The 25,991-nt window shown below is 39.6% G+C and overlaps 1 protein-coding gene across 2 annotated transcripts; it reads right to left on the bottom strand.

Annotated features, from left to right (window-relative positions):
• Window positions 1-125: 125 nt before the first annotated feature.
• Window positions 126-25,273, bottom strand: wwp1 (WW domain containing E3 ubiquitin protein ligase 1). Of its 2 annotated transcripts, none has more exons than XM_084938879.1 (25): window positions 25,080-25,273; window positions 20,890-20,946; window positions 20,142-20,233; window positions 19,771-19,912; window positions 18,280-18,404; window positions 17,795-17,947; window positions 17,526-17,598; window positions 14,310-14,491; window positions 13,069-13,480; window positions 12,805-12,900; window positions 12,142-12,316; window positions 10,962-11,016; window positions 10,189-10,273; window positions 9,356-9,484; window positions 8,557-8,629; window positions 8,381-8,452; window positions 7,802-7,890; window positions 7,527-7,686; window positions 7,068-7,201; window positions 5,492-5,632; window positions 5,273-5,393; window positions 4,959-5,063; window positions 4,607-4,703; window positions 4,437-4,509; window positions 126-3,687 (listed from the first exon to the last, which is right to left on the bottom strand). In XM_084938879.1, exons 3-25 carry the CDS (start codon window positions 20,209-20,211, stop codon window positions 3,588-3,590), a joined length of 2,862 nt encoding a protein of 953 aa, XP_084795005.1. In that variant the 5' UTR covers window positions 20,212-20,233; window positions 20,890-20,946; window positions 25,080-25,273; the 3' UTR covers window positions 126-3,587. The 2 variants fall into 2 exon arrangements, with proteins under 2 accessions (XP_084795005.1, XP_084795004.1); XM_084938878.1 differs by having other exon boundaries at window positions 17,771-17,947.
• Window positions 25,274-25,991: the final 718 nt, after the last annotated feature.

Here is a 25,991-nt window from a genome sequence, read left to right on the forward strand (position 1 = left end):
AATCCCAACAGATTCTTTAAGTCACATCAGTGTCATTTCCAAACCTTGTTTTATTTTTCTCTTCTGTATATAATGCCCCAAAGTCACAGGACGCACAAAAAAAGAATGAAAACATGAATCAATGCGGGGGTTTATTCACTTATTTATTTGTATCTCATAAATCATTCTCTCTCTATTGAAAATGGGTGAAAGCAGATTAAAAATGAAACTTCTATACACATCTTCTCCAGTAAAGGGGCATTCTGTACAGTGTAGTTTGTGTTTACAGTGTGTATCTACACGCGATATGTTACAAGTTTGGATGCATTTCAGATCGCCTAAACCGCAGCAACTTCCCCGCTGCATTAAGTTGATATACAGCATCGTTACTCAACTCTACTTTGTTTCCGATATTCATGTGATACTTTGGCGAGTTACTGGCTGCAATGAAGGCGATCTGAAACGTCCATCTACTTCTGATAAGAACAAAGGCATCACAGATTTCCATCAATGGCGCGGCGGCTCTGTGTAAGTAATTATAATATTTAAGTACTTCATTTACTGTCTCTTTTTTACAATGAATATTCACATACAGTTGATTTTCTTTGATTAGAGGTTTCTGTTCAAAAGGAAGCACAGTTATGCAGTTTTAACGTCTCTTAAAAGTCGGCTCCGTTTGCTACAGAGCAATGCATCTCTTCATGTTGTTGTCCCTCGTTTCAGCGCTTCATCTCAGAGAGCTCAACAAGTTATATACACCACCGATCGTTTTACTAAATCACGAGCTCCTCAGAGGAATCAAAGTCTAAATCAGCTTGCTGCTGTTTGCAGTGGTCTTTAAATAAAACAAAACAAACAAACCCCACACACCAAAGATGAGGAGAACGGCCTGCCACTGGCTGAGTTATTTTCTTCTTTTCCTGCATTTAGACCACTGACTGAAAGAGTAAGCACCAGAGTTGTCATTTACAAACAATGGAGTTTCAACATAAACAGCGAGGCAGTTAAAGAAACAAAAAGGACCAGGGGAAACTGGGGGTGTAAAGATAAAAACACACAACAAAGCAGTGTGTCATCAGGCTGATGCTGCATTAGGGCCTAAGATGCAGAGGAGTTGCCACAAAAGATTATTTTTAATTTAAGGACATCAGTCTAAATACGAAGGTAAATAAATGAGATTGTAGCATGTGGTTAAGACCCGAATGCTTGGGTCAGGTTGTCATTTTTTGTAGATGAAATGTAGTTGCCTTCTTGGGGTGCAACTGTTTTTTGAACCTCACTGTGGCACGACATGGACAAATCTGATTTATAGATTTATTTGTTGTGCATTATGTTGGTTAGGTGTGATGCCTGTCACTCAAGAACAATGATAATACCTGCCGTCCTCTGAAACATGACGGCTTTATAGCAAACGCCGGTCTGAGATAATTCAATCAAAGAGGCAGAAGAAAGCACACGCGCTCTTTTTAAGTGAATCTGTGCTTGTATGAAGCTGGCAAGAAAAATGGCATCAGTGTGATGTAAGGGGGGGTGGGTGACTGAGAATGTCAATGCAGGATGTAAACAGACAGCGGCAACAACAGTCTGAGAGGAAATCATAGTAGACAGTAGTCATTACAGAGGTGACTGCACCTACGATGGTCTGTAGGGGGCACATGTGCGTTTTACACCAAGACAAAAGAGAAGCCTTGAACCCTTTCTCTCTACAGCGAGTGCGTCGGGTTCTGTTAGGATCTGACAATTTGCTGACATGACTGACTCAGTTTGTAATTGATTTAAAACACTGACAGCCAGCAGTGCCACCCCTCAGCATCCTAGTAGCTGCACTTATGGTGTTAATTTGAAAATCCCAGGTGACTTCCTTCTTGGGTTATTTCATTCATAAGATTTTCAGAAAACTTGACCTCTGATGTTGACTTTGAGGTAGAAATCACTGAGATTCGAAGTCAAATTAATACCATTAAGTATCAATTTGAAATCTTAGGCCTCTGGCTCTGACTTCCCCTCTTACTGTATATTTTTACTGTTATATTATTACTTTAATTATTACATTTTAATCAGATGGATTACCCATTTTAATTGCTATTAACACTAAGACCTGAGTGACTTCATGTCTATGTGTCAGAATCTTTTATGATGAATGAAACATGACACATTAAAGAACCTCGAACGTGAGGTCAAAGTCAAAGTTTATAGTAGATACGCGTAGGGTATAAATTTGAAAATCCTAGGTCACCTCACTCTCATGTTCACAAAGTTGGGTGTGACTTTTCCCACCTGGTGGGGTGACAACAATACCTCATCAAGGTGACTGAGATTTGAACTCATCTGAGGATTGTAGATGATCCTAGACGACATCTTTCACAGGTTTTCAGAAAACCTGACCTCTCGAGTTTGAATTTCAGTGACCTTGACTTATCAGCCTTTTACAGCCGAGGGCTAAAAATGTTCAGTTACAAAAACAAACCTGGCTGGAGAGGAATGAAAATGGGAGGGGCTGAGGGTGGAAATGTGGAGATTTTGGACCAACACAGAGGACCTGGAATAGCAAGAGTCTTGCGGAAAAACATTGTTCTATTCCCCTCGTAGAGTCCCAGAGACTCTAAGAACTGGTGGCCCAATATCTTTAAAGACACTTTATTCTCCTTTAGTTTGTCACCTGTCTGTAGCTCATTATTTAGGTTAGAGTAACCAGCTTTGCTCTTGTAGCTTCACAGTGTGCAAGCAGACAGCAGCATAGGCAATCTGCAACATCTCATGTGGGATCTCTAGCTTGAAACTTTAATCCATGAAGTTCCCTCCATCATCACACTCACATGTGTGCGTTTAAAAAAAAAAAAAAAAAAAAAAAAAAAAAATCACTCTTTTGTTTCCCCAAACATGTTCTGTCTCTGGGCTGGTGCCCAGAATTTCATTGAGGGAAAAAAAGCAAAAACACTAGAACAAAACAAAACACTGGGTGTTTCTGTGCTTCCAATCAGTCCAATTGTAGTGCTACATTTTTTTTTTTTTTTTTTTTTTATGGTAGCAATGAGCTTATTTAGAAACGGCGAGATCCATGCTGAAAACTATGTGTGCGGTGGAGGGTGGGCATAGCAGTATTCTCATCTTTAGAGGCAGCATGCAAGTGCACCAAAATTGCAAAATTACTATGGGTCCGACAGGAGCAACAATTTCAGGCACCAGACCCCGATACTTCTACTCTAGCCTTTTAAAAGCCCTATAGAACTAGAGCTTTAAAAGGAGACTGCACTTTATAAAATCCTCTCAAAAACAATTTAAATGTCTTTTTAAAAGCCAGTCAGCAGTGGTGGAGGAAGTGTAAAAAACCCAAAACTATCAGTGATTTCTGTTTTTGAACAAAAAGCAAAATGCTGTAGCGCTTGCATATTTCATGAAGGTGTATTATATAGATATATATTTAGATATATAGGGACTGGGGGAAAAGGGCTGCAGCAACAATTATGCAGCAAATTAGGATTTGGTTTGAAATGACAAAATAGCTTATATACAGTGGTGGTTATCTTGTGCAATTTTTTAAAGTTTGTTTTTCTTGGCTGAATAAACAGCGATGGGAGAGGAAGGGAAATAGAAGAGGACTCCTCCCTCTATTCTTGGCCAAATCCTTCTGTTTCCTCGATGGCAAAGAGCAGCTTCTCTTTCAGCTGTTCGTAACTCTTGTAAGGAGGCAAGTCCAGACGATTGAAACTGAAAAGACAAAAACGGAGACAAACAAAAAAAAAAGACATTTTTAAACTGTGTTTATCAGATCTAAAATAGGTTGGAAAAAAAATCAGTCCCATTACCCAAGAGTATAAAAGTCAGTCGATCCTGAGTGAAAGAGAGAGTGGGTCGTTCTAAAGACCTCACTGAGTTCCAGTGTGGTCTTCTAGTGTTATGTCACCATTGCAACAAGCAAGCATGCAGTCACAGAGCAGGGTCGCCAAGTCACTGCTGACTCATTAACTGAGCTCCAAACCTCCTCTAGCTTCAACATCAGCACAAAAACATGGTTATGACTATACTTCTAATACAGCTGCTCTCACAGCTTCATCATTTGACACCTTTAAAGCACCGACTGGTTAACATAATGGAGGACAGGTAAAATGTCTTTTCAGTCTAGAAAACTGAATGGGACTCTCTCAGGCCTCTTCTATCCAATTCAAGATGTAAAACCTTTTCACCGGCCTGTCACTGGAGAGGATACTTAGGCAGGCTACCCAGAGATACTTGGGGATTTGTTTAATTTGTAAATAATTCTGCTGTTATTTTGAATATTCCTAACAAGCCTTCTTGTGTTTTCTGCTACTAGCTGGTTTGCTGGCCAGGTTGCTACTCTGGTGGTCCTTGATATTATTTATCCTGCAGTCAGACAGGCTGTGGGACTCCACTGTTTTAAAACTAAAACCGTACTAAAGTATACTGATGTAAAATTCGGTCAAAGGTCAAGCACTCACCACGTGTGGCTGCGAGGAAGCCACGTATCTTTCCCCACCTTCTCAATGCAGAACTTCTGCGGTCCGTTACTTCCTGCAATGCAAAGGAAAAAGTGGCTTAAGAAAAAAAAATAAAAGCATTAAGGAAATATAAATAGTATGTTTAGTAAGCATGCTCGTCTCTCACTGACCCATGAGCTCAGCAAAGCCGCCCAGAGGAAGCCTGCAGGTTCCAGTGACAAACTGCATGAGCCGTAGTCGCACCTCATTGTCGACCTCTTTCACCAGCTGCAGGGAAGGAAATGACGCCACACACATTCATCACTGACTTTCTACGACTAACTCGTCAAGGACCTTCATCCACGTAGGTTATAAGGGGAATTTACGGCAATATGAGACGCATTAAGAAAAAAACAAACGCTATTTCTTGAAGTTCAATTATTTTATCAAATCCTGCATTAAGAGCTTGTTTTACTGCTACTTTGAGGGAAAGAAAACAAACTGAGCAAAAAGAACAAACTGTGAGGCTGTGCATTTCTGTACCTGCCAGAACCAGATGATCTGTTTGCTGTTCCTGGTGTAGTGACGATACACAGTGTTTCTCTGCCAGTCCTGCAAGTCTACTTCCTGCATGCCACACAGCATCACCTGGTTTAAACGCATACACACAAAAGGTTATTCTCACAAACACAGAGGATGTAAACCAACATCATTCCACTGTAGTTGGGTATGCTTTGATTTCCAGGATTAATTCAAACAAAAATAATTCTGTGGCATGTAGTAAGTTGCTTATTAAATTAGTATTACATTTAAACAGACAACAGAAGTCATTAAAATAGATCAAAAATGGTGCTCACCTCAAGCTCCTTTTCATCAAAGTACTGGAGCCACTGAAGTGGAACCACCTCATTGAAGCCGTCAAGAAAAGCTTTGGTTTGACCTTCCACCCCACGAGAGAACCTCCACTCTGCCATTAGACTGCAAGCCAAACAGTAAAACAGCAAATCTTCTTTAATATGTACTTTAAATGATATTCAGAGGTGAGGTTTTTTTTTGATAAAACAAAGACTGTGAACCTGATGTACTCCTCCTTGTTCTCTTCAGTGACTTGGATGTTGGCACCATTGGGTTTGAGGTCATGAGAGGTGATCTTCCCCAAGATCTCCATGTCCACGGAGAAGAACATCTCCAGACCGCATTCCTCGATGTTGTTGTCCCTGAGGAAAGACGAGTACAAAGTACAACCAAATTTAAACACATCTGTTTATTAATGTGTGGTTTAATATCACGGAGACACACAGGGAACTCCGTTTGTTTCAAACACTCTTGATTTTTATCTCTGAGATATTCTTAAGTTGACCTTTTTGTACGTGGATAGCCTTTGCTCTTTCCATACTTCTGCGGTAAAAAGGTTTTCTGACTTCTAATGCAGGAGGTTAAGTTGAGTTAAGAATGAGTAAAAAGCAAATAAAGCAGGGCGCAAAGCTTCTATAAATAACCCCATTACAAGATGTTGTCTGGCTTTCTTCACTGTCAGCCATTTCCAGCTGTTACTTTATTGTTAATTCAATCAAAACATGGTCTGCATTTTAGTTTCTTCAAAGCTGCCAACTTTTCCACCTAACTCTTTCATTCTTTTAAACAGCTGCGTTAGGTCACTGCTTTGTAATGCTGCACACCGCATGAACCAGCTGCAAAGCACACTGATTAATCAAACTGCATTTGTACTTGAAGAAGATGTCAGTGAGGAGACACTTGAAGACATACAGGTGAAACCGTACGAAAAAAACTTTCAAAACTAAGTTCAGCAGTTCTTGCTAATATACGATTAGCGGAACAGGTCGTTTCCTGTATGAAAACAACATCCTGACAAAATGACCACGTTATTAAAAAGCCTAGAAATTCCAGCTAAACATTAACTAGGTCCAGAGATTAAATGGAAACCATCACAGGTGGTCAAGACACTTCCAAATTTTACAAAGCTTTCATAAAAGCTATTTTGAGGATTCAATATAAAACACAACATGTTTGTGAGCTGTGGGAAAGGGACAAATGTTTTCTTGAGGTTTCTCACTCAAGTAGTTGATTTTATGGGGTGTTCTTATCCAAATAAGTGGACAAAAACCAGAGTGTTGTATGTTATGCACTATAAAACCTACCGCAAAATATAGTGGACTGCATAAATGAACCGACTTGACTCCAGGTGTTATTTACAGTGTGTTCATTGTACTCGGGACCAAAAACAAAACAATTATGCAGTTTTGCCTTTTACTTCCAGTCTTGACTCAGCAATAGTTTGAGAAATTATACAGATATATTTGATAAGCCTTATTTGTACATAGCGTTCCAAGAGCAACACTTTGATATGACCTCCATTATACCAGCCTAAATAAACTGCAGTTTGTTCTATCAACAATTTGCTTGAAAAGCACCCAATAACAAAAGTTCCTTAATAACACTCAAGAGACCTTGAAAGTTATTCTAATCAAAGTCAAGCAAAAAGAAACGTTCTAAACAATCAAATTAAGAGTACACTCTGTGGCCCTTTAACCAAAAGCTCAACTCAGTAATAAGTGCAGTGAAATTAATTTTCTAGCCATGCCCTCTTCTCAAATGAATACAATACGGTAGGACACATGAGAGATCAATTACCTGATCCATATGAGTGAGTTGTAGAACTCTGGGTCAATGGACTCAAGGTCTTTGAGTATTAGCTTCTTGTTCAGCATGCGTTTGTAGAAAGGCAGAGAGAAGCCTGTGTCAATGAACTTGCCATGGAAAAGTGCCTGTGGGTAATCAAGAGGAGATAAGGTTCTTTAACTGCTGGTCAATCAGAAAGCATCAAGATAAAGAGATTGCAGAGAGTCTCACAGTGTAATTGCATATTAACAAAATAAGTAAATATTGGGAAGTGTAAAACAACACTGAACACTTTTTCTATTGAGCTCTTATGATTTTGAAATAACTTTTTCCAAAATATGACTTTTCTTAAAAAAAAGAAAAAAGACTGGATGTGAGACACTGGTTGACAAACCATGTGTAATCTACTGTAACACAACCATCTGTGTTGTCATGATGGTTTTAATGTGTGCGAGAATCAAGTGAATGTACCATTGCAATAAAGCGGCCTATGAAGCAGAAGTAGGAGAGGTGGTCGGGGTTGATGGCTGAGGCTGGGTTGATCTGCAGACAATAGTTGCTTTTTCCAGCGTATTCAAACAGACAGTACATGGGGTTCAGCACTTCATGGGACAACAAGAAGAACCACTCTCTGAAGAGAAGAGGGAGATGGAAGGCCATGAGCTGCACATTTTCATTTACTCTTTATACACAAATATTCTTTGGAATTCTTTAAAGTTAAAATTATATTTAAGTGTCTTTATTACCGGGCCAGGCCACCGTAATCCAGACCCTCCTCGCCTCTGAAGATGACGTACAATCGCCTCCTCAAGTCGTAAGGCTTCAGGGCCATAATCTAAGAGACAGTTAGCACACACACAACATCAGCAAGTGATGAGTGCACAGTTGTGAATACAGATTGTACAAAAATAAATAAAGAACGCTTGATCGTTAAAGTATAACACAGAGTCTGTTAAACTTCAGGGATATTGTGCCCAGCTAGGAAGCAGCAGTCACTGTGAATTCATTTTAGCTGCTTTGTGCAAATCAAAGTGACAACAGGTGCACTTGAAAGACAACCCCCAAAACAGACCCCCAGTCAGAAGGATAAGGAGAGAGTAATGGTTCACGGGGCACTGCCTGCAAACCCATTTAGTGTTTGGGGGTTGTCTTAATTCCACTACACCCATTGTCACTTTGCACCAAAGCAGATTTTCAAATATTTTCTTGTAAAACAACGGGGGGCCTAGCAAAAAAAGTTTGGGAACCACTGCACTAAGGTACTACCTTATGCTGTAAACATCATCTTAAACACAAAGATGACAAAAGGAAAAGGACGCACTTACTTGCTGAAAGGAGTCTTCAAACAGTGTCTGCCTGGAGACAGTGATCTTCACATGGCTTGGGAGAGCATTAGACTGAGTGGAGACAAGAACAAAAAGGTATTAGAGTGGGATTAGGAAATTGGAAGATCAAGTTAATCTCTCACCGTCTTTAATTCGTTAAGTGAGAGGAAACAAACCTGGCACAAGTAGCGGAAATGGGCAAGCTTCCATCGAAAGCTGCGCTCGTATGCAATCTGAGGGCCTTTGGTGCTGAGGAGAAAAGAAGATTTAGAGGTAAAAACACGGAGTCTGACAGGTGCAATAGAAAAGCTTTCACCAGCAGATGTACAGTGGCTTGCAAAAGTATTCGGCCCCCTTGAACTTTCCCACATTTTGTCACATTACAGCCACAAACATGAATCAATTTTATTGGAATTCCGCGTGAAAGACCAACACCCCACTTTGCAGTTATTTATTTGTAAAAAATGTTTGGAATCATGTATGATTTTCGTTCCACTTCTCACGTGTACACCACTTTGTATCGGTCTTTCACGTGGAATTCCAATAAAATTGATTCATGTTTGTGGCTGTAATGTGACAAAATGTGTTCAAGGGGAAAGTTCAAGGGGGCCGAATACTTTTGCAAGCCACTGTAAATAGTTGCATCCATTTATGTTTTTCAGTGTTTGCCCTGCATGGAAAATGTGCTCTAGGCATACATTTGGAGTTCCAAAAGAAATTACAAGGTTTCCTCAAAGGCCCAGTGTGAAATAAAACCATAAAACTGAACACCAGAGGGAAGTGCTTCTTTTGAATCAACATCCTTTTTTCTTCTTACCCTGCTTAATGCTATATGTACAGCATATCAGCTAAATTAAATCTCAAAATAACTCCAGCTGGCCTCATTAAACATGGCCCCTTAAACTTTACATAAGCACCTAAAGCTGCAGGTCTTCAGACACCTGGTGCGTAAATTGATTTGAAAGGTGTTCTTACACAGAAGACTTTCCAGTGCGGGGGTCGCTGAAAGTTGTGGTTCGGGTGTTGTGATCCACGAAGTAGCGAACCCCTTCCCTTGTGTACCGGATCTCCCAACCTTCAGGCAGAGGATCCTCATTCTGTAGCCTGCAGGCACACAGACGCAAAGTGTTATGGAGGTATGTAGCTGCTGAACACAGACATTACCGACAAGGACAAAGTCCAAATTGAAAATATCTGGCAGCACTTTACTTTACTACTAAAGAGTAATAGAAAACAAGTTAGCATAAACCAAAGGCAAAACAATAAAATGTAATAAAATGTTAATATTCCTTTTAAAGTGAATTTTGGCAAACTCTAAACCATCAAATGAACAGCAGAAAGTTTTGTGTTTAAAGCTTTTCAGCTATTTACTTTACTGCACTGAATCAAATTATAATGGCTAATTTAACTGAATTCCTTTGGGTTTCCTTGTTTTTTTGCTCAACTTTATTGGCTGAAGAACATACTGATTCTGCAAAACCTGCCATGGTTATAGTACATTAAGATTAGATGAAGACACACAGGGTGTTGTAGCTTCTCGCAGCTTTAAAAATAAATTTAGCAGGTTTCATGACAGAAAAATAAGGAAATGAGAGGGTTCCAGGTACTGACAGTAAAGTAGGTCAAGATTGCAATAGTTTGATCTGTCCCATCTGACCATAAACTCCTGCATGCTGTTCAAGAAAAATGGTGAAGTTACTGTGTGGCTACTAGTAAAGTTAACACAAAGTAGCACCGCACAGTGAAGTTAATGGTTTACATCCAAAAGGCCACACTGGCAGAGTTTGTAGCGTTTTTCTGCCACTCACCCTTGGGTTCGAGGGTCTTCCCACTGTGTTGTCTTTGTGTTATGGTTGACAAAGTACACTCGATCATTGGAGTCAACACGCCTCTCTGAAATGTATTCAAATAAACACAAGAAATCTGTAGCGTAGCAACAGACATAAGAGACACTTGGCCCTACATATCAGTACGCAGAAAAAGCTGTTAATTAATGAATCCTTTTAATCATTAAGCAGAGCAGAATGCTGACATTTAACTTTAAAACATATTGGGGATATATATTCAGAATATGCATATACTATACGTATATCAGAATCTGGCATAGAAATAGGTAATATGTACAGCACTTTGCAAAAGTTTTGGTAACACTAAATGCGTTTTCCTCCTTTCTTTTCTTTATTATTGTTATATTATTTTAACAGGTTCAAAATAAAGCCACACAATACAATCCAGCACAAAACACCAAAGGGGAGGAGACTGATTGGTCCAAACGTATTCTGCAACATAACAAAGACCCAAAACATACATCCATTTTTCCTGACCAACTATCCAGCAACAAAACAAACAAGGACCTGTGAGCAATGGTGTGACCTCTAAAGGACTCTAGCAAGAACAGAAGGAACAATCTACCTTCCAGGTGTGTTGTTCCCTCTCTGCACGTGTAGAAACCTAGCACGATTGCTTACCTTATTAAGAACTGCTGATGTACTCCTAGCTCCACTTTTTAAGTATAGAACACAAAGTACTGACACCAGAAAAAGCAAGCACAGCTTTTAGAGAAAAATGAATGTCAACTCACCCCAACCAGGAGGCAGTGGGCCAAGAGGATCATTTTCAGCAGACATCATGGATGCCTGCAAACAAGGCATACACAGATGGACACTCATTGTGGAAACACCAGGAAGGTGCAAATCTAGTCACAAAAGCCCCAGAAGCAAAATAAATAAAAAATATATTGTTCAAAAACTATTTGTCGAATAGTACTTGATGTGAAGTGGTCTTTGTAGCTGCCTACTGGTAGAAGCTTAACAGCTACTTGCCTTTTTATTCATGCTGTAAACTAATCATGAAGATGTGAAGACGACATCACTGATAAAAGACCGCCTCTCATATATTAAGTTCTGGTTCTCACCTTTGGGCTAAATGAGCTGGGCTGGGTGCCAACAGTATATTGAGTAAGTGGGTTTCCAAAACAAAAGTCCCGAGACAACGAGACGAGATTAAGGGTGGAAAGAAAAATGACAATCAACAGCTGGTCCTTTGAATGTCTGAGCTCATCATGATGATAAGACTGACGACAACCTGTTTACTGAGGCGGCTAAGGGAGATTGTAAAATTGGTGGTGAAAATGACTGAAACCACAGCTGAGTTAATCTCTAAGCTCTGTATTTTTACAAATGAAATTTGATGAGATTCATTCTACTGGATGAAAATCATTTTGGAAAAAACGAAAGTTGGCTTAAACTATTTAACATATTTCTACATTCATGCTAGAGCTAATCTAAAGTGGTCAGAGACACTGATGTCTGCCATTTTCTGTAGTGCTGGATAAGTAACAAGCTGATAAACCCTGAAAGCTGTGTGTATTCACTTGGTCTGCTGAGTCAGTAATGCACAGATTACATAGAGTGAAAGATCAAAGGACGGCAGATAGCAGCATTTTCAGTCAGCAAAATGTGGTTTTTGCTCTGTAAATGAGCTTATTTACAGGGCACTTGTTATAAAAACAAGTGAAAAGAGTGCAAATTTTTCAGTCATTAGGGCTTCAGGGCTTCTTTTTGATGAGGACCTTGACTTCTAAAAGAAAAAGGGATATGGCTTGGTCTACATACTAATAATAATGCAATCAAAATAACACTATTTTAGATTGTATTAGAGCCTCTCTATTAAATGGGCAGCATGTAAGTTACTTATTTATATGTATAAATATGAAAACACAAGTAATTAGGCAGAAGAGCGAGTGTGGTGATGTGTCTTACAGAGTAGAGGTATCTCTGGTTAAACTGGTGCATAGCTCCCTGCAGCTGGCTGCGCTGGCTCTGCCACTGCTCAAAATTGCGCACCGATTCCATAGTGGGACGCTGCCATGTGGTGGTGCGGGTGTTGTGGTCCACATAATAGATCCTACCCCGGTCATCCACTCGACGTTCCCAACTGGTAGAATGAATGAGATGGGATGGTAAAAATAGAGAAATACACATGAAAGTACATTTCAATGCCAGAAACTGACATGTAGGTGATTAAACAAAAAGACTGAAATAACTACTTACACCTGCAAACAACAAAAGTAAATATAGAAAGAAGGTGCTGTATTCTGGACTATAGGAGAACATGGAGTATTTACATTCAATTCACAGCTAGTTGCTAGCCCGTACAGACCTGCACTATAATATTTTGGTGGATCCCAGAATGCAAAGCATACGTGTCTAAGGGAATTTTGTTGGCCCAGACTTGCAACGTGCATCTGGTAGTTGGTTTGGATCAAGGTTGGATCACGTTCACAACGTAAATGCACTGCTCTGGAGTTCATTTGGAACTGTTGTTTCAGTCTGCCCCTGAGTGCTTATTGTGTTCATGTTTGATTTAAACAGACTAAACACACCAAGTGTGACAACAACATAAGACAAAGGTGAGACCCTCACCCTGGTGGTAGCGGCTGTGGTCTTTCCCAGGTAGTCGTCCTGGTGTTGTGGTCTACATAGTACGTTCTCCCGTGTGGGTCTTTTCTCTGCTCCCACCTAAAAGATGCAAAATTAAACAACAAACAAAGGATGAAAAATTCTGGTCAACGTCACTCTACTGTTGTCATATTTGTGTGTGCACTGGTGTTTAGGTAATTTGAAATAAATACAGTAATACTGATCAGTAAATGAGCAGCAGGGGTTGTTTTTGTGTTTTTTTTTTACCCTGGTGGAAGAGGATCTGAGGCTCCAGTATTGGGGACCTGCTGCCTGGGCTTGGCCCCATCTGTAGTTACTGTTGCACTGCTACTATTACTACCACCTCCACTTCCTGAAGCATTTGTTTCAGCAGGCGCCGGGGAGGATGACGACGAGGACGTGGTGACCCCCTGGTTTGGAGAGGTGAATGTGGAGGAAGAAGAGGAGGCAGCAACGGCAGTGGCAGAATTAGCAGCAACAGAAGAGGTTGACGATGATGTGGAAGCAGGCGGGGGTTGAGATGTGCTATTTGGTGCTGTGTCAGAGTCTGGCAGGGCAGCATCCTGAATGCAGTCCTCGTGGTCACTTCCAGAGGGCAGCACATCACTTCCTGTAGCAGATGACTGCCCTTCAGCAGCATCACAGGACTCCCCATTGACTGCAGGCAAGTCACAATAAGACCGGAGTGCCGTTTACTTGTACAACTCAATCCATTGATGTCAGTAATGCCTCAATGCCTCACTAAATAAATAAATAAATAAATAAATCAGTCTTTTAAGCTGTTGTCTGCAACAACTGACTTTTAGTCTAGGAGTCTGCATATGTCCACAGAACATGGATAGGCAAGGATCTCTGAAGGTAAATACATCTATTACGTTGGAATTTATGAGCACAAAATGAATGATAAGATTATTAATTGAACCCAAATTTTTAGAAGGTGAAAACTGTCTACTTGAGCTACTTTTCATGCACCAAAGTTAGCCTATGGAACTCTTACCAGGTACCAGTTTGGTATTCTGATAACCCCACACCGCCAGTTTCCATTTGCTCTAACTGTGTGTGTGTTCTTTATATGCAATGCCATTAAAAAATTTATATTCTGTCATGAACCTCAGCTCAATGTGGCCTGTCCTCCGAGTTTAAGTGTGCTCTGCTTTCACTTCGCTTTTCTTTCCAAGGAGATTGGAAAGAGGTGCTGAGAGCAGCAGAGAGTAAAGGCTTCCCTTAATGTAATTACTCCTCTTCTCTACTCTTCACTAGGTTCACATCGACCATGGAGAGCATAAACCTGAGGTGGTTTGAGACCATCCGAGGCACTATAACATATAAAGGTTACCAGGGTGCTCTAATAATATTCAGTCTTATCCAAATCTAAGTTATTTTTTGTCTAAAATTAAAAAAAAACTAAAAACAAAACAAAAAAACAACGATAAATGAGTTTTGTAATGTGTACTGTAAAGTACACATTACAGCATGTGCAAACTCACCCATCCTACTCTCATTATCACTGTCTGAGGGTTGGTGGACAGGGGTGGAGTTGGTTGTGGAGTCTCCGTTGACGACATGACCAAGAGCAGGGCTGCAGGAGCTTGAAGGCACCTGACCATCCGCACCACTGGAGGCTGAACAGGAACCTGACCTTGGGCCCAAGTCTGTACCATTCACTGTGCTTTAGGATAAAATACAGGAGATTTCATCTTTTTATTTTTTAATTCAAATCTGAATTGCTCATGAGAATGAGCAACTGTGTGCTACTTCACTGCATCCATGGCCATCGGATCTGAGTTATAACACTGAACTGATTGTTTTGTAGAGGAAAACAGGCTATAATAGGATAGTACGGTGATGTAATGAGTACAACTAAAGAGGCTCCTTTGTGAGCTGACAGAAAGAGACCATCGCAAAACCTGCTGTCAAGGCCAACCTTTGTCTTTGTGAGAGGTGGGTTCTCTTTGAGTGGGGGAAAACCCAAAAGAGATGGCAAATACAGATAACTCACATTAATGAGTTTTTTTTTACTAGTCAGCATATTTACAAGCCATAAAAGCTCTCCCTATAATTACAACTCAAAACCTGTTAAGATGCTGTGCACAGGAAGTGATGCCAACAGATTTTCAAACACTGAGTCAAACCCAGGTGGACCTGCTTAAGGCAAGTTGATGTGATGCTGAGACAAAAGACAGGGTACCAATTACATAAACAGAAAAACATGCACAGTTTGAAGACAACAATGCATCACAGGCCTACAGCCTTTATCACGTGGTTTGACAGGTTATAAAACCTGCTGCTGCTAGATCCACAGAAGGGTTCCTTTACTTGACCATTTAAAACTGGAAACACAAACTGAGGGGAAAGAACAAAGGAAATGCAACAAAACTTTAAATACAAGCGTGCTCATGCTCACAGGTGTACACACGGGTGCTCACAGACACAAACTGCACCCTTTTTGGCTCCTACCTCAACGCACACTATGCGCTGTAAATCTTACGTGCTGCATAATAATATTCAATATTTAATATTTACTGCTATATACACACACAGAGTATCACGATGGTGTTTATTATATTGCTGTTTTTATTTGCTTGTTTTATCTTTTTTTTCCTCTCTCAACAGGTGATCCAGGTGATATATATAAAAATATGTATTTTTTTGCCCCCCCCCTCTTTTCTTTTCCCTTCATCACTATTCCTCTTCCCCTCTGTCTTTGTTTCCCTCCCTCTCCCCGGTCATGTCTGTCCCATCTGTAACAACTGAAAATAAAATAAAATAAATAAATAATAACAACAAAGGTCAATTAAATGGACCAATACGGTAAGGCAGGGATGGTCCACCTGGTAAAGTAATTCCGTTTGGCTTCTCTCTTTGCCTTCAGACAATAATTCTGATGGCAAAAGAACCAAACAGGACAGGCGGCAAAAAGAAGGAAACGCAACAAATCAAAGAGGAATAAACAGAAGACAGAAATCAAGGCACAGGCATTACAAAGGGAGAAAAAGGCCTCCTGTGTGAAACGATACAGATCACTTAACAGTAACAACAATAATTTAGAGCCAGGTTTTGCTGAGCACTGAAGGTTTTAAGTAAGTGAATTCACTGCAGGTGTTAACACAAAAACACTAAAATAATAACACAAAAATGTAGGTTGCATAGACACTATAAAAGAGAGCTGTAGCTACTGTGACATCATCCACTGGTTTCTCAATTTCTGTTTTGAAGCCTTCAAAAGGCGTATTCATGATTGCCATCATGGTTTAAGGAAAAAAACAAAACAAAAACAAAAAAACAAAAACAAAAACCCAGATGTGATGAGCAGGGGCAGGTCTAACTGTGAATCTGCTTACTTATCAATCACATGCCCTGGATAATGAATGCATTTTGAAATACTGCATGATCAAGATTTATTATTCAGCATATAAATGGATAAATAAATGACCGAGTCATACAGCAAGCCATTTTCCATAGCCTTCTGTAGGACTGGAAATGCGTTTGCCATCCCGACTACCTGGTGACCAAGAGACAGAATTAAGCCACATTACCTTTACTTTTCCACCCAGAAGCTCCGTCCATGTTTTATACTGTCTAGGATGTTAAAGCAGCGGGTGACATGTCATATACGTCTATGCAAGAATCTCAGTTTATCTGCAACTAAAAATTCAATACAGTTTGCGAGACTACTAGGATAGTACCTTTGTAAAACCACAATGAAGTTAGGTTTTTACTATGTTCCAACTATTTAGTTATTCAAACACACAAACATTTTATGTTCACAACAATTTAGGGAAAATTTAATGCAGTAGCATTTAAAGTTCAAGCAAGCACTAAGGCACAGTTTCTTGTGGCATCTCAGAGCATCCTCACTTTGTTTATTAATGTTATGTAAAAATGATATCAAAATGAGTCATTATTTTATGCTTATTCCTGTTTATACATTTCTTAAAAGGTTTAAAGGGGATTTGTTCACAGATTATTGTTTAGAGAGCTGGATTCATGTGCATATATTTGCTGCTTTAACTGTCTTGCTTTCAAGATGCGTGTTTACGGTTTCAATGTTTAGGTAACAATGACATGGGGAAAATTATGTCTGCCCGCCACAAATGTCCTTCAGCTGGCCATGTTTGCAATCTGTCTGTGCACTTGCACATTTCTGGAACTCCCAGGAAGTGGAAACAGCTTTAAATATCCTACTGTTTGTGTCTTGCAGTCTTCTCAGTAGCTGCAATGCAGAGAGGAGCCAAGCAGCAACCCTCATAACCACCCCCCATCTGCTGTGAAGAGTATTTTTTTTTGTGGCTCTTCAATAGAAGCCAGTACAGCTCACTGAAGGGCACTTTTCCACTGTGACAGATAAGACTGGCACAAGCAGCTAGCGTGAGAAATTAAAACACAAAGGGGACGACGGTCTTAACTGAGAAGTAGCAAGACAGAGAAAGACAAGACACAGACCTCACGGGGCTAGCAAAAAACAGGACATGAGTATAAACAGCAATGGAAAAATATGGCTGTATTCCAGCACAACTTATTGCATTGAAACAAGGCTAACACACTTATCAGCCTGTTAGCATTCTTTTACTTGAGAATAAGCATGCTCCCTGGTTTGAAGCAGTAATTCTTAAGTAGATAGAAATTTGATTTGCGTGGGGGGGAAACTATGCGAGCGAACATAAAATGTCCCAAAAAGGGTTAGTTTGCCTTTTCAGTTTTACCTGTTGGCAGCCCTTGAGGATGAGGAAGATGAATCTCCGTTTTCATGGATGGCGTCACCATTCTGTTGGACCTCTGAAGATTTAAGAAAACAATGTTAGCCCAGAGATAACGGGATTATGTATGCTGGGAATTCATTCAACTCAATCTGTATGCACAATCCATTCACATACTGTTAATACAGATGAAAGACCCCTCCGCCCCTCCTCTCCCTTAGAAAAAGAAAAAAATAAAATAAGTCACCCACCCCTAACATAAACACTGAGCTCACTGGAGCCATTTGGTGCATTGCCGTTGGTAAGTGGTGCCAGTTCCTCCTGGTCGGTGACAGTGAGTCCATCAAGGTACACAGTCAGCTCCCCCATGGGCACTGTCACCCCCTTCTGCTCCGCACTCAGCTTCAGCACTTCCTTCACATTCTCTACTGTGGATTCAAAGCAAGGATAGTATTAGAAACAGCGAATAATAATTACAAATAACGTTTAAAAAAAAACCCTACAATTACATGACACTATGCTTCTGCATCTTTGGAGGATATTATCAGGGTCATGCAACACATAGTACTAGTGAGCCTGATTTAAACAATCCATAATGAAGTGGTTTTCTGTCAGGTTTCTCCTGAATACAAACATTTTTGAGCTGGGAAAAACCCTGTTTTGATGCTGTCCTAACCGTATATTTACTAAACAGTTAGACAAATTACAACCTACACTTTCTACATGTGTCATTTGCTACTTTCTGTAACAAAAAAGTTACATTTTCTGTCATGGTCTTCCAAGGCTCGAGTGAGGTCCAGCGTGGCTTTGCCCAGCAGAGCATCTGCTTTCAGGGTGTGGTGGCTCCAAACTTTGAAATCCACCTGTGTGTGTGGAGTTACATTCCTAGAGAATCATAAACAAACACGCACAAAATATGTGTAATTCTTGAAATTCCCCCCAAAATCTTTTTAAACAATTCAAATAGATTTATGCTATCACAAAAAGGAAGAGCAGCAGTTTAAAAAACTAAAAGTACAGTTTTAAGTTAAAAAAACAAAAACAAAACTGGCAGTATTTTAATCTTCTTTTTACTCTAGGACGACTCAACTAAGGAATAAAAGGCTCTTATTGTTGAAACGCTCTGCAATACTCACACAGACTTATATTTCAAATACACTGAGATTTAAGAGCAACTCTAGAACTTTTATAAAGCATTTGTGTGTGAATCAGTGAATAAACTTATTGGTAAGGTGAGCAAAGGGAACACACTGAATTGATATGACATGTAACTATGATTCAACAGGTCCCCCTCTCAACAGTTATTCCCCACCTCAGGAAAGTATAACAACAAACAGAAAAAAAAAATATTTTGAAGCTTTGCATTCTTCTAGTTTCTCTATTTTTCAACACCTTCATCCCCTCAGAGCACCAATAACTTGTTATTTATCCTGGGTAACCAATGTACCAAGCACACATGATACCACTACCCTTTGATTTCCATCTTCAAAATGAACACTATACAGCACAGTAACTGCATTTGGGTCTCTGAATATCAGCCTAAAGAAAAACACTGAATATTAAAGCCTTTGTGTAGCACCCATAACAGCTTGCAAAACATCCATTGTGTAAACACGAGACCACAAACAAGCAGCGCTCTGTCTTGTCAGCAATAATGACCCCATCAAGCCAATTAGCATTTCCAACGACATGCTTCCGACATATGGCTGAGCCAGTCGGAAGCCAGAGAGCTGCAAACGTCTGCTATGTTCAGGATGCTGGCTTAAATGGTAAATCAAACACCATTTACAGAACTTTTCTAGTCCAGTCTGACCACTCAAAGAACTGCGGGCTTTTAAATGATACAAAGAGTTTTGTATATTATCATACAACTTTCCCTTAGTTTAATACTTATAAAATCAGCCATCTGAGGGTTCTCCTGCTCTTATGATTGCCTAATAAGATTCAACAACCACTCTTGGATTAAATACTGTATAAGACTGCTGAACCAAACAAAAAACAAAGCACCACAGAAACTCTCCGTCAACAGCTTTTAATCTCAACACATAATACTGCAGAACAGCTTCTGGAAACGTCATACCTTTTTGCTTGTGTGTGTGTGTGTGTGTGTGTGTGTGTGTGTCTCGTCTCCACAAACTTAGCTGTTAAATAAATAAAGATGAAAGAAACAGCCACTGACATTAAATAAAATGACATGCTTCAACACACAGCCTGTTGAACGCTGTCAGCCAGTTGTACACAGCACACTTACAAAGTGAGCCTCTCGTCCCATTTAGGATTGGAGGAGCTATGAGATTTCGTAGTGCGCCGCGTCTCCCCCTCAGCTGTCACCTCCACATAAATGGCAGTCCCAAACAGGGAACTCTTCTTCCTCTTGAGTTTGGCACAGGACACTGATGGAGAGAAAATGAAGAGAGAAAGACACCATATAAAATTAAATTACATTATATTTACAGCAGAAAAAGTGACACTAACTCTGACATTTAGGTCATAAAGTGTGATACATGAGTATTCACATAGAAAATGTACACAGAGTGCTTCAACATAAGCTTTTTGTGGGAGTGGCAACACCCTGAGGCGACTGACACTTTTACACATCGTAGCCCACAGTGTTTTACTCACCAATGGCATAGAGTTGTGACGTTCCTCTGTGGTTATGGCTAGTCTCTGCTCTAGATGAGGCCGTGGCCATGTCATACACCACAGTGGAAAACCTTTAAACCCGCAAACATTACACACAAATGACTGAGTCAATTCACAAAAGAAACGTGAGCTCCGATATTTCTCAATAAGAATACAGAGAAATCAAAAAAGCTGCATATTGTGAATGACAGGTTTGTAACTGAGGTCTAACCAGCTAACAGCACCTCAAAGTTAATCAACATCCTCTGTAAGCAGCCTTCACTTTTATATTCTCTTTCACCAGAGTGAGAAAGCGAGACCATGTTACCCGTGCAGTTTTTTTTTTTTTTTTTAAATCCAGCACAGTCAGGGAAATGTTGAGTCAAAAGCAGTTGCAACTATGGCTACACTTGAAACAGAAAATGAATTTTAAAATACTCTAATCTAAAATTCAAACTTGGCCAGGGTTTAATAAGAGAATATTTCTCTTCAAATTATACAAGACAGCATTCTATAGCTATGCTACAGAAGTACCAGGACAGATTTAGGAGAACTTTTACTTTCGGTGGAGTGTAAAGTGCTTCAAATAAACACAAATGTTGATGGTTTGGAATTATTTATTTTATACATGGAGTTACAGTTTTATTCTTATATTATTCTATCTCTTCAGATATGAATAGTACCCAATAACTGTAATTCTCCACAGAAATTCCAGAAAAAAAAAAAAAAAAAAATCATGTATACTCACAACTGGTGTGTGCTGCTAGACCCTCTGGTTCAGCCTACTCCGTGTCCCATGGTTCCACTGAAACAGAAAAGCACAGGTTTTTAGGATAAGATTTAGCTGGTAGAAAAGTCTGACCTCTGACCTGATTAAGATAACAAATATATAGTTACGACTTGATATGTATTTATTTCAACCACAATAATCAAACTGTAAGGACACTAAGTGCTGAAGCGCTTCAGGTTAACAGAACTAAAGCTGAGTATCTTGTGTAACTTGGGTGGGCCATCCAAGCACGTTTATGTCTGCTCAAGTATATTTGGCAACTCATTCTGGCTTTATTTCTTTATTGTTACATGACAATGACTACATCTGCAATCAGTTAACTAGCAGATATGCCCTTGCCCATATTTTGAAAGTTCAGTTCCCCCACATATCCCAGCTCATGTTTTCTTACCAGCCATCTCACTGACCACATCACTACAGAGACCACTGTCACTAAGCTGTTTCTCCAGAGTGTCTTATCATGTAAACACAGACTCCAAGACCACCACGTTGGACTGTAGCTGGAGACAGCAGTCTTTGTTCTGCTTGGAGACCCACTGTGAGCTGAACCCTTCAGCTCACTGAGGTTGCAGAGCACCCCAAGAAATATTAAGACTGGTTGGTTGGAGTCTAGTAGGATGAGAGACTCACTGGAGAGGCATTTGATTATACTGCTCTGTTATTTATTTGTCTCAAAATAGTTGCCACTTAAAACATTTTCCAAGTAGCACCTTATAAATTTTTAGTGTGCCACAAATACAATTCAACTCTGTGGGAACCACAAACAATTTACTTCAGTTACTGCAACATTTCCAAAGGCCTGACAAGCCTCCCATGCATAGTTATAATGCTCGTGTGGGGCTTAGTGAAGAGTCAACTGATGTTAAGACTTCTGGACACTAAACCACTGTCAGCACATTAGTCAGACACAGCTTCTTGCAAAAGACAGCATCCATTAAGTAACACAGAGCAAATCCACAACCTATTACAGCCTCAGTCAGCTGGGAAAAATATACCAAATAAGTATCTGAGGAAATTCAACCATTCTTCCAAGTCATCAACTAGTCATCAGCTTTTCATATCATGTGTGGTTTACAATGACTACTTTGAAGGTCATGCAAGCCAATTCTATTCCCTTAATGCACACACACACATACATATATACACACACACACACATATATATATATATATATATATATATATATATATATATATATATATATATATATATATATCTTATATAGCTCTCTCTGAGTACTCAGAGCGCTCTGTACAACATGCCACATTCACCCATTCACACAAACGTGTTTGTGTACTTTCTAACTAACATTCACACACATCCAATGGATGCATCGGAGAGCAACTTGGGGTTAATATCTTGCCCAAGGACATTTGGCATGCAGGGGAGGAGCCAGGGATCGAACCACCAACCTTCTGATCAGTAGATGACCTGCCCTACCTCCTGAGATACAGCCACCCCAAGTCAGGGGTTATGTCAGGTATTGATTAAAGTGGGACCTGTGAGGGTTACTACTAAACAGCATCTCTGAGCAAGAAATATGGAAACAGAGTGGTATTTATACAGCGGTGTTTGACTCCTAATCACCAGGGATGAAAGAGGATCATAACTCAATAGCTGATTTAATATTGCAATTAAATTTGTTTTCTGAAATACAACTTAAACATTTTTAACAGCTCAGAGATATTGACAATCTGAAAATTGTTAATTGCCCAATTAATACACACCCAAGGACTTTGGCTTATCGTGTTTAAAGATACCTGTTTTGAACCTGTTCAATACCTGCTTGGACGGGTTTAACAGCAAGTCTAGGGGACAATTAATACTTTATTTGTAGGATCTGGATTCTTGGGTAACACCAGATGAATTCACAGTTATTAAAAACCCTATAAAACCATAGAAAATACAGGACCTTTAATCTTAGGTTCAATTCAGTTTTCTTTGTTTTGCTCGAGGACTACTTATCTGTTTTAATATGCTGGCTGCCAGCAGGGTTAGCACAAGGTTAGATTTGCCTACAAAACAAGAGTAACGTGCTTACTGCTGGACGTGCATTTTGTATTTTGTGAAGATTGTCTGATCATGTTCCTGCTTAATCCAAAGGTTTCAAAGGAGAGGCTGGCTAACAAAAAAATCAGCTTGACAGCAGACAACTTCCCTTGTTTCTCTAAGTGTACACCTTTGTGTGTAAAAAGCCAAGACAAATCCTTTCTCACACCACCTGTCAAACAAGCTTTGCTGTCTGTTCTAATGCACTGTCCGTCTTCCTGTGACCTAATGACGCACATAACAGTTTATACATAGACACACATGCCCGCTGTACTACAGCTGTCTATAGAACACATCCGGGCAGACCATGAGCAGGAATGAAGCATAGATGCTTATAAAGTATATTTAAATGTTTAAAAAGTCCTGATGCTGAATACCTATTGTTTTTAACCTGACACCGACTGACATGGTTATTTTTTAATTTGTTACTTACTTGGGTTATTTTTATGTTTGTTCTGTTTATTTTATTTTTAACTAATGTGGCAGGAATTTCCTAACTTTAAGACAAATACAGTAAATCTTATCTTTATCCAAAATAATGAGACTGTGATTATTCTTACACTACCCCATACCGTAAAAGCTCTTTAAAGTTTTTTTTAGTCCACCTCTCTTTTATTTTGCCAGACTTTAAAAAAAGATTCTCACATGGGCAAAACACACAAGCTTTACACAATGGTAGCAGGCTACAACTCCTAATTTCACCCACAGCTGCTTTCCTGCTTTTGAAAAGTTCAGTGTCTTTGCAAGTGAGTGAGAGCACAAAAACAAGCATATTTTAGAGCCAGCAGACAAATAAGACACTTTTCTCTAAGTAATTTCCTTCCAATGTGGCACTAGCATACACAGCATGTGATAGCCCAAATACTAAACCACTGTTCATGACAGAGAGACAGCAAGACACTCACTAAGAATCCTGAAATACAATGGCAGATACTGTATAAACATAAACCTGCATCAGCCACTCAAACAAACACAGCCATGAAAGACCATTTCTCTTTGAGACCAAGCCTGTCCAGAAAAGGGAAATGTAAGGCAAGTGGGCCTAATCAGTACTGACAGGGATTCTCATCAGGTGTTAGCGGAGCCCACATAAATATGGTCTCTCTTACTCTGTTTCTGCTCAGAATTTCGTCTTTAAAGCTAGAAACCCTGAAAGTGTTACATGTTATGCTCACTATTCATAGGATAACTCAAGTTGGAGCAACACTGAAATAAACAGCTGTGGCTCAAGGGTCAGGCTCACATTCACCTGTGTTAAGCACTGTCTACGACCCGAGAAACACCCAGACTAGAAATGTCAACACGTTTAAAAGTTAAAGAGTAACATATCGTTTCCTTTCATGAGAAAAACTTTAGTAATCAGTCACATGGATCAATGGGTAATAAAGCAGAAGATTGATTCCATTTCGGCAAAATTCGCAGGCCATACGCTAGCAATGCTTAATTTACATATTAAATATTGATCATAACACACAAACTCCGGTACAGTTACCGAACAGCGGCTAACTTTGGGGTAATCTACTGACTGCTAGCATTAGCTTACAAAGTGTAACTTAATAGGCAGCTACTGGCCTTCGGACACTTAACCTCCTAAATCTATTTGCAACACACATACGTACAATATGTGCAGATACTCCCGGTGACAACCTTTAAATGTGTAGTAGTACTAGTCTGTAACTAAAGCTACACAGCTAGCTATCAATAAGGTAGCCAGCTAGCTACAGATAAAAAACCAAAACAATTTTAGTCTTGTGAAAGTAGCTTAACGCTAGGTGACTATCCTTTCTACTGTGTGTATAATATCCATCTGACAGACCAAAGGGTGATAATGGGCACATAACTAAAAACGTAGCGTGTTTGCTTAATCTACATCTGCATATTGTTATAACGTTACAGCAGACGCTAGCTAGGTGAGCCAAGTTAGCTGCTCGCTAGCCGGCTATCTGACTAACTTACTTAGCATCTTGGCTAATTGTCCGCCATCACAAAGCTAGCCAGTTCGGCTGCATATAAAATACAGGCTTATCAAGAAATACTATTTAAACACTCGGAGAAAGTCTTTCTAAATGCTTTAAGTGACATTAGCAGGGGTGTTTTACCTTGCTCGCTGTTCCTCTACTTTCCTACACTCTGTGTCTTGGCTGTGTGCTAACGCAACGGTTGTCAGTAAAATCCTTAGCCGAGCAGGCCCCTCAGTCTGCTACGGCTCTCTTGCCATCTCTGTACAGAAGCCTATGACTAGCAAAACACACGGGCGACAGGCGCGCCACCCCAGTAGATACTAGTGGAAAAGGGGTAATACTGCTGTGTAATAAGTCGGAACACGAAACAGGCTTACTGCTATACACTGCACATTTATTACTTTTATGTAGTCTAAACGGAAACCCTTAACTAAAGTATTCGGTTCGTCATTATCCAATTTATTAATAAAATCCAAACTTTTGTTTTTCCTTTTAAAACACTCTTTGTTTGTTTAATCTCAAAATTTCTTTATTTTTACGTTTCACGTTACTGAACGTTGTAAGAATTGTTGACTGAAAGTCCCGTTTCCCGTTTAATTAACCAATTTTACCAGAGAAATAGTGTAGGGGGGTGTGCGTCCCTACACAGGTCCCCGATAAATCTGTCGGGCACCGATACATTAGGAAAGAAAACTAGGCCGATTTGTGGTAACTGAATGTGTTGATGTAATGTAACCTCTTATTACCTGATACTTTTTAAAAATATATTTGTAGTTTTAAAGGTTTAGAAAATACAAATATTTAGAAGAAAGAAGAAAAAAAAAAATGATTTGGTGTTACTAGTGTTCACTTTACTTACCTGCCTTGTTGTTGATCTGTAAGACCATTGGAGATTGATTTAAACTTATGATTGTTAACTAGATTTTCTGAAAGAGACTCATTTTGTCTGATATACTGTATCTAACTTTCCATATTTTTCCCCAGGTGTAGCAAATTTCCTAATTCTTTCAGCCACTTATCAAACAATGGGTTTGTCTCAGATTTCCTAGA

Source organism: Perissodus microlepis, chromosome 9 (genome assembly GCF_051167445.1).
Source record: "Perissodus microlepis isolate ML-2025 ecotype Zambia chromosome 9, ASM5116744v1, whole genome shotgun sequence".
In the NCBI taxonomy this organism is placed as follows: domain Eukaryota; kingdom Metazoa; phylum Chordata; class Actinopteri; order Cichliformes; family Cichlidae; genus Perissodus; species Perissodus microlepis.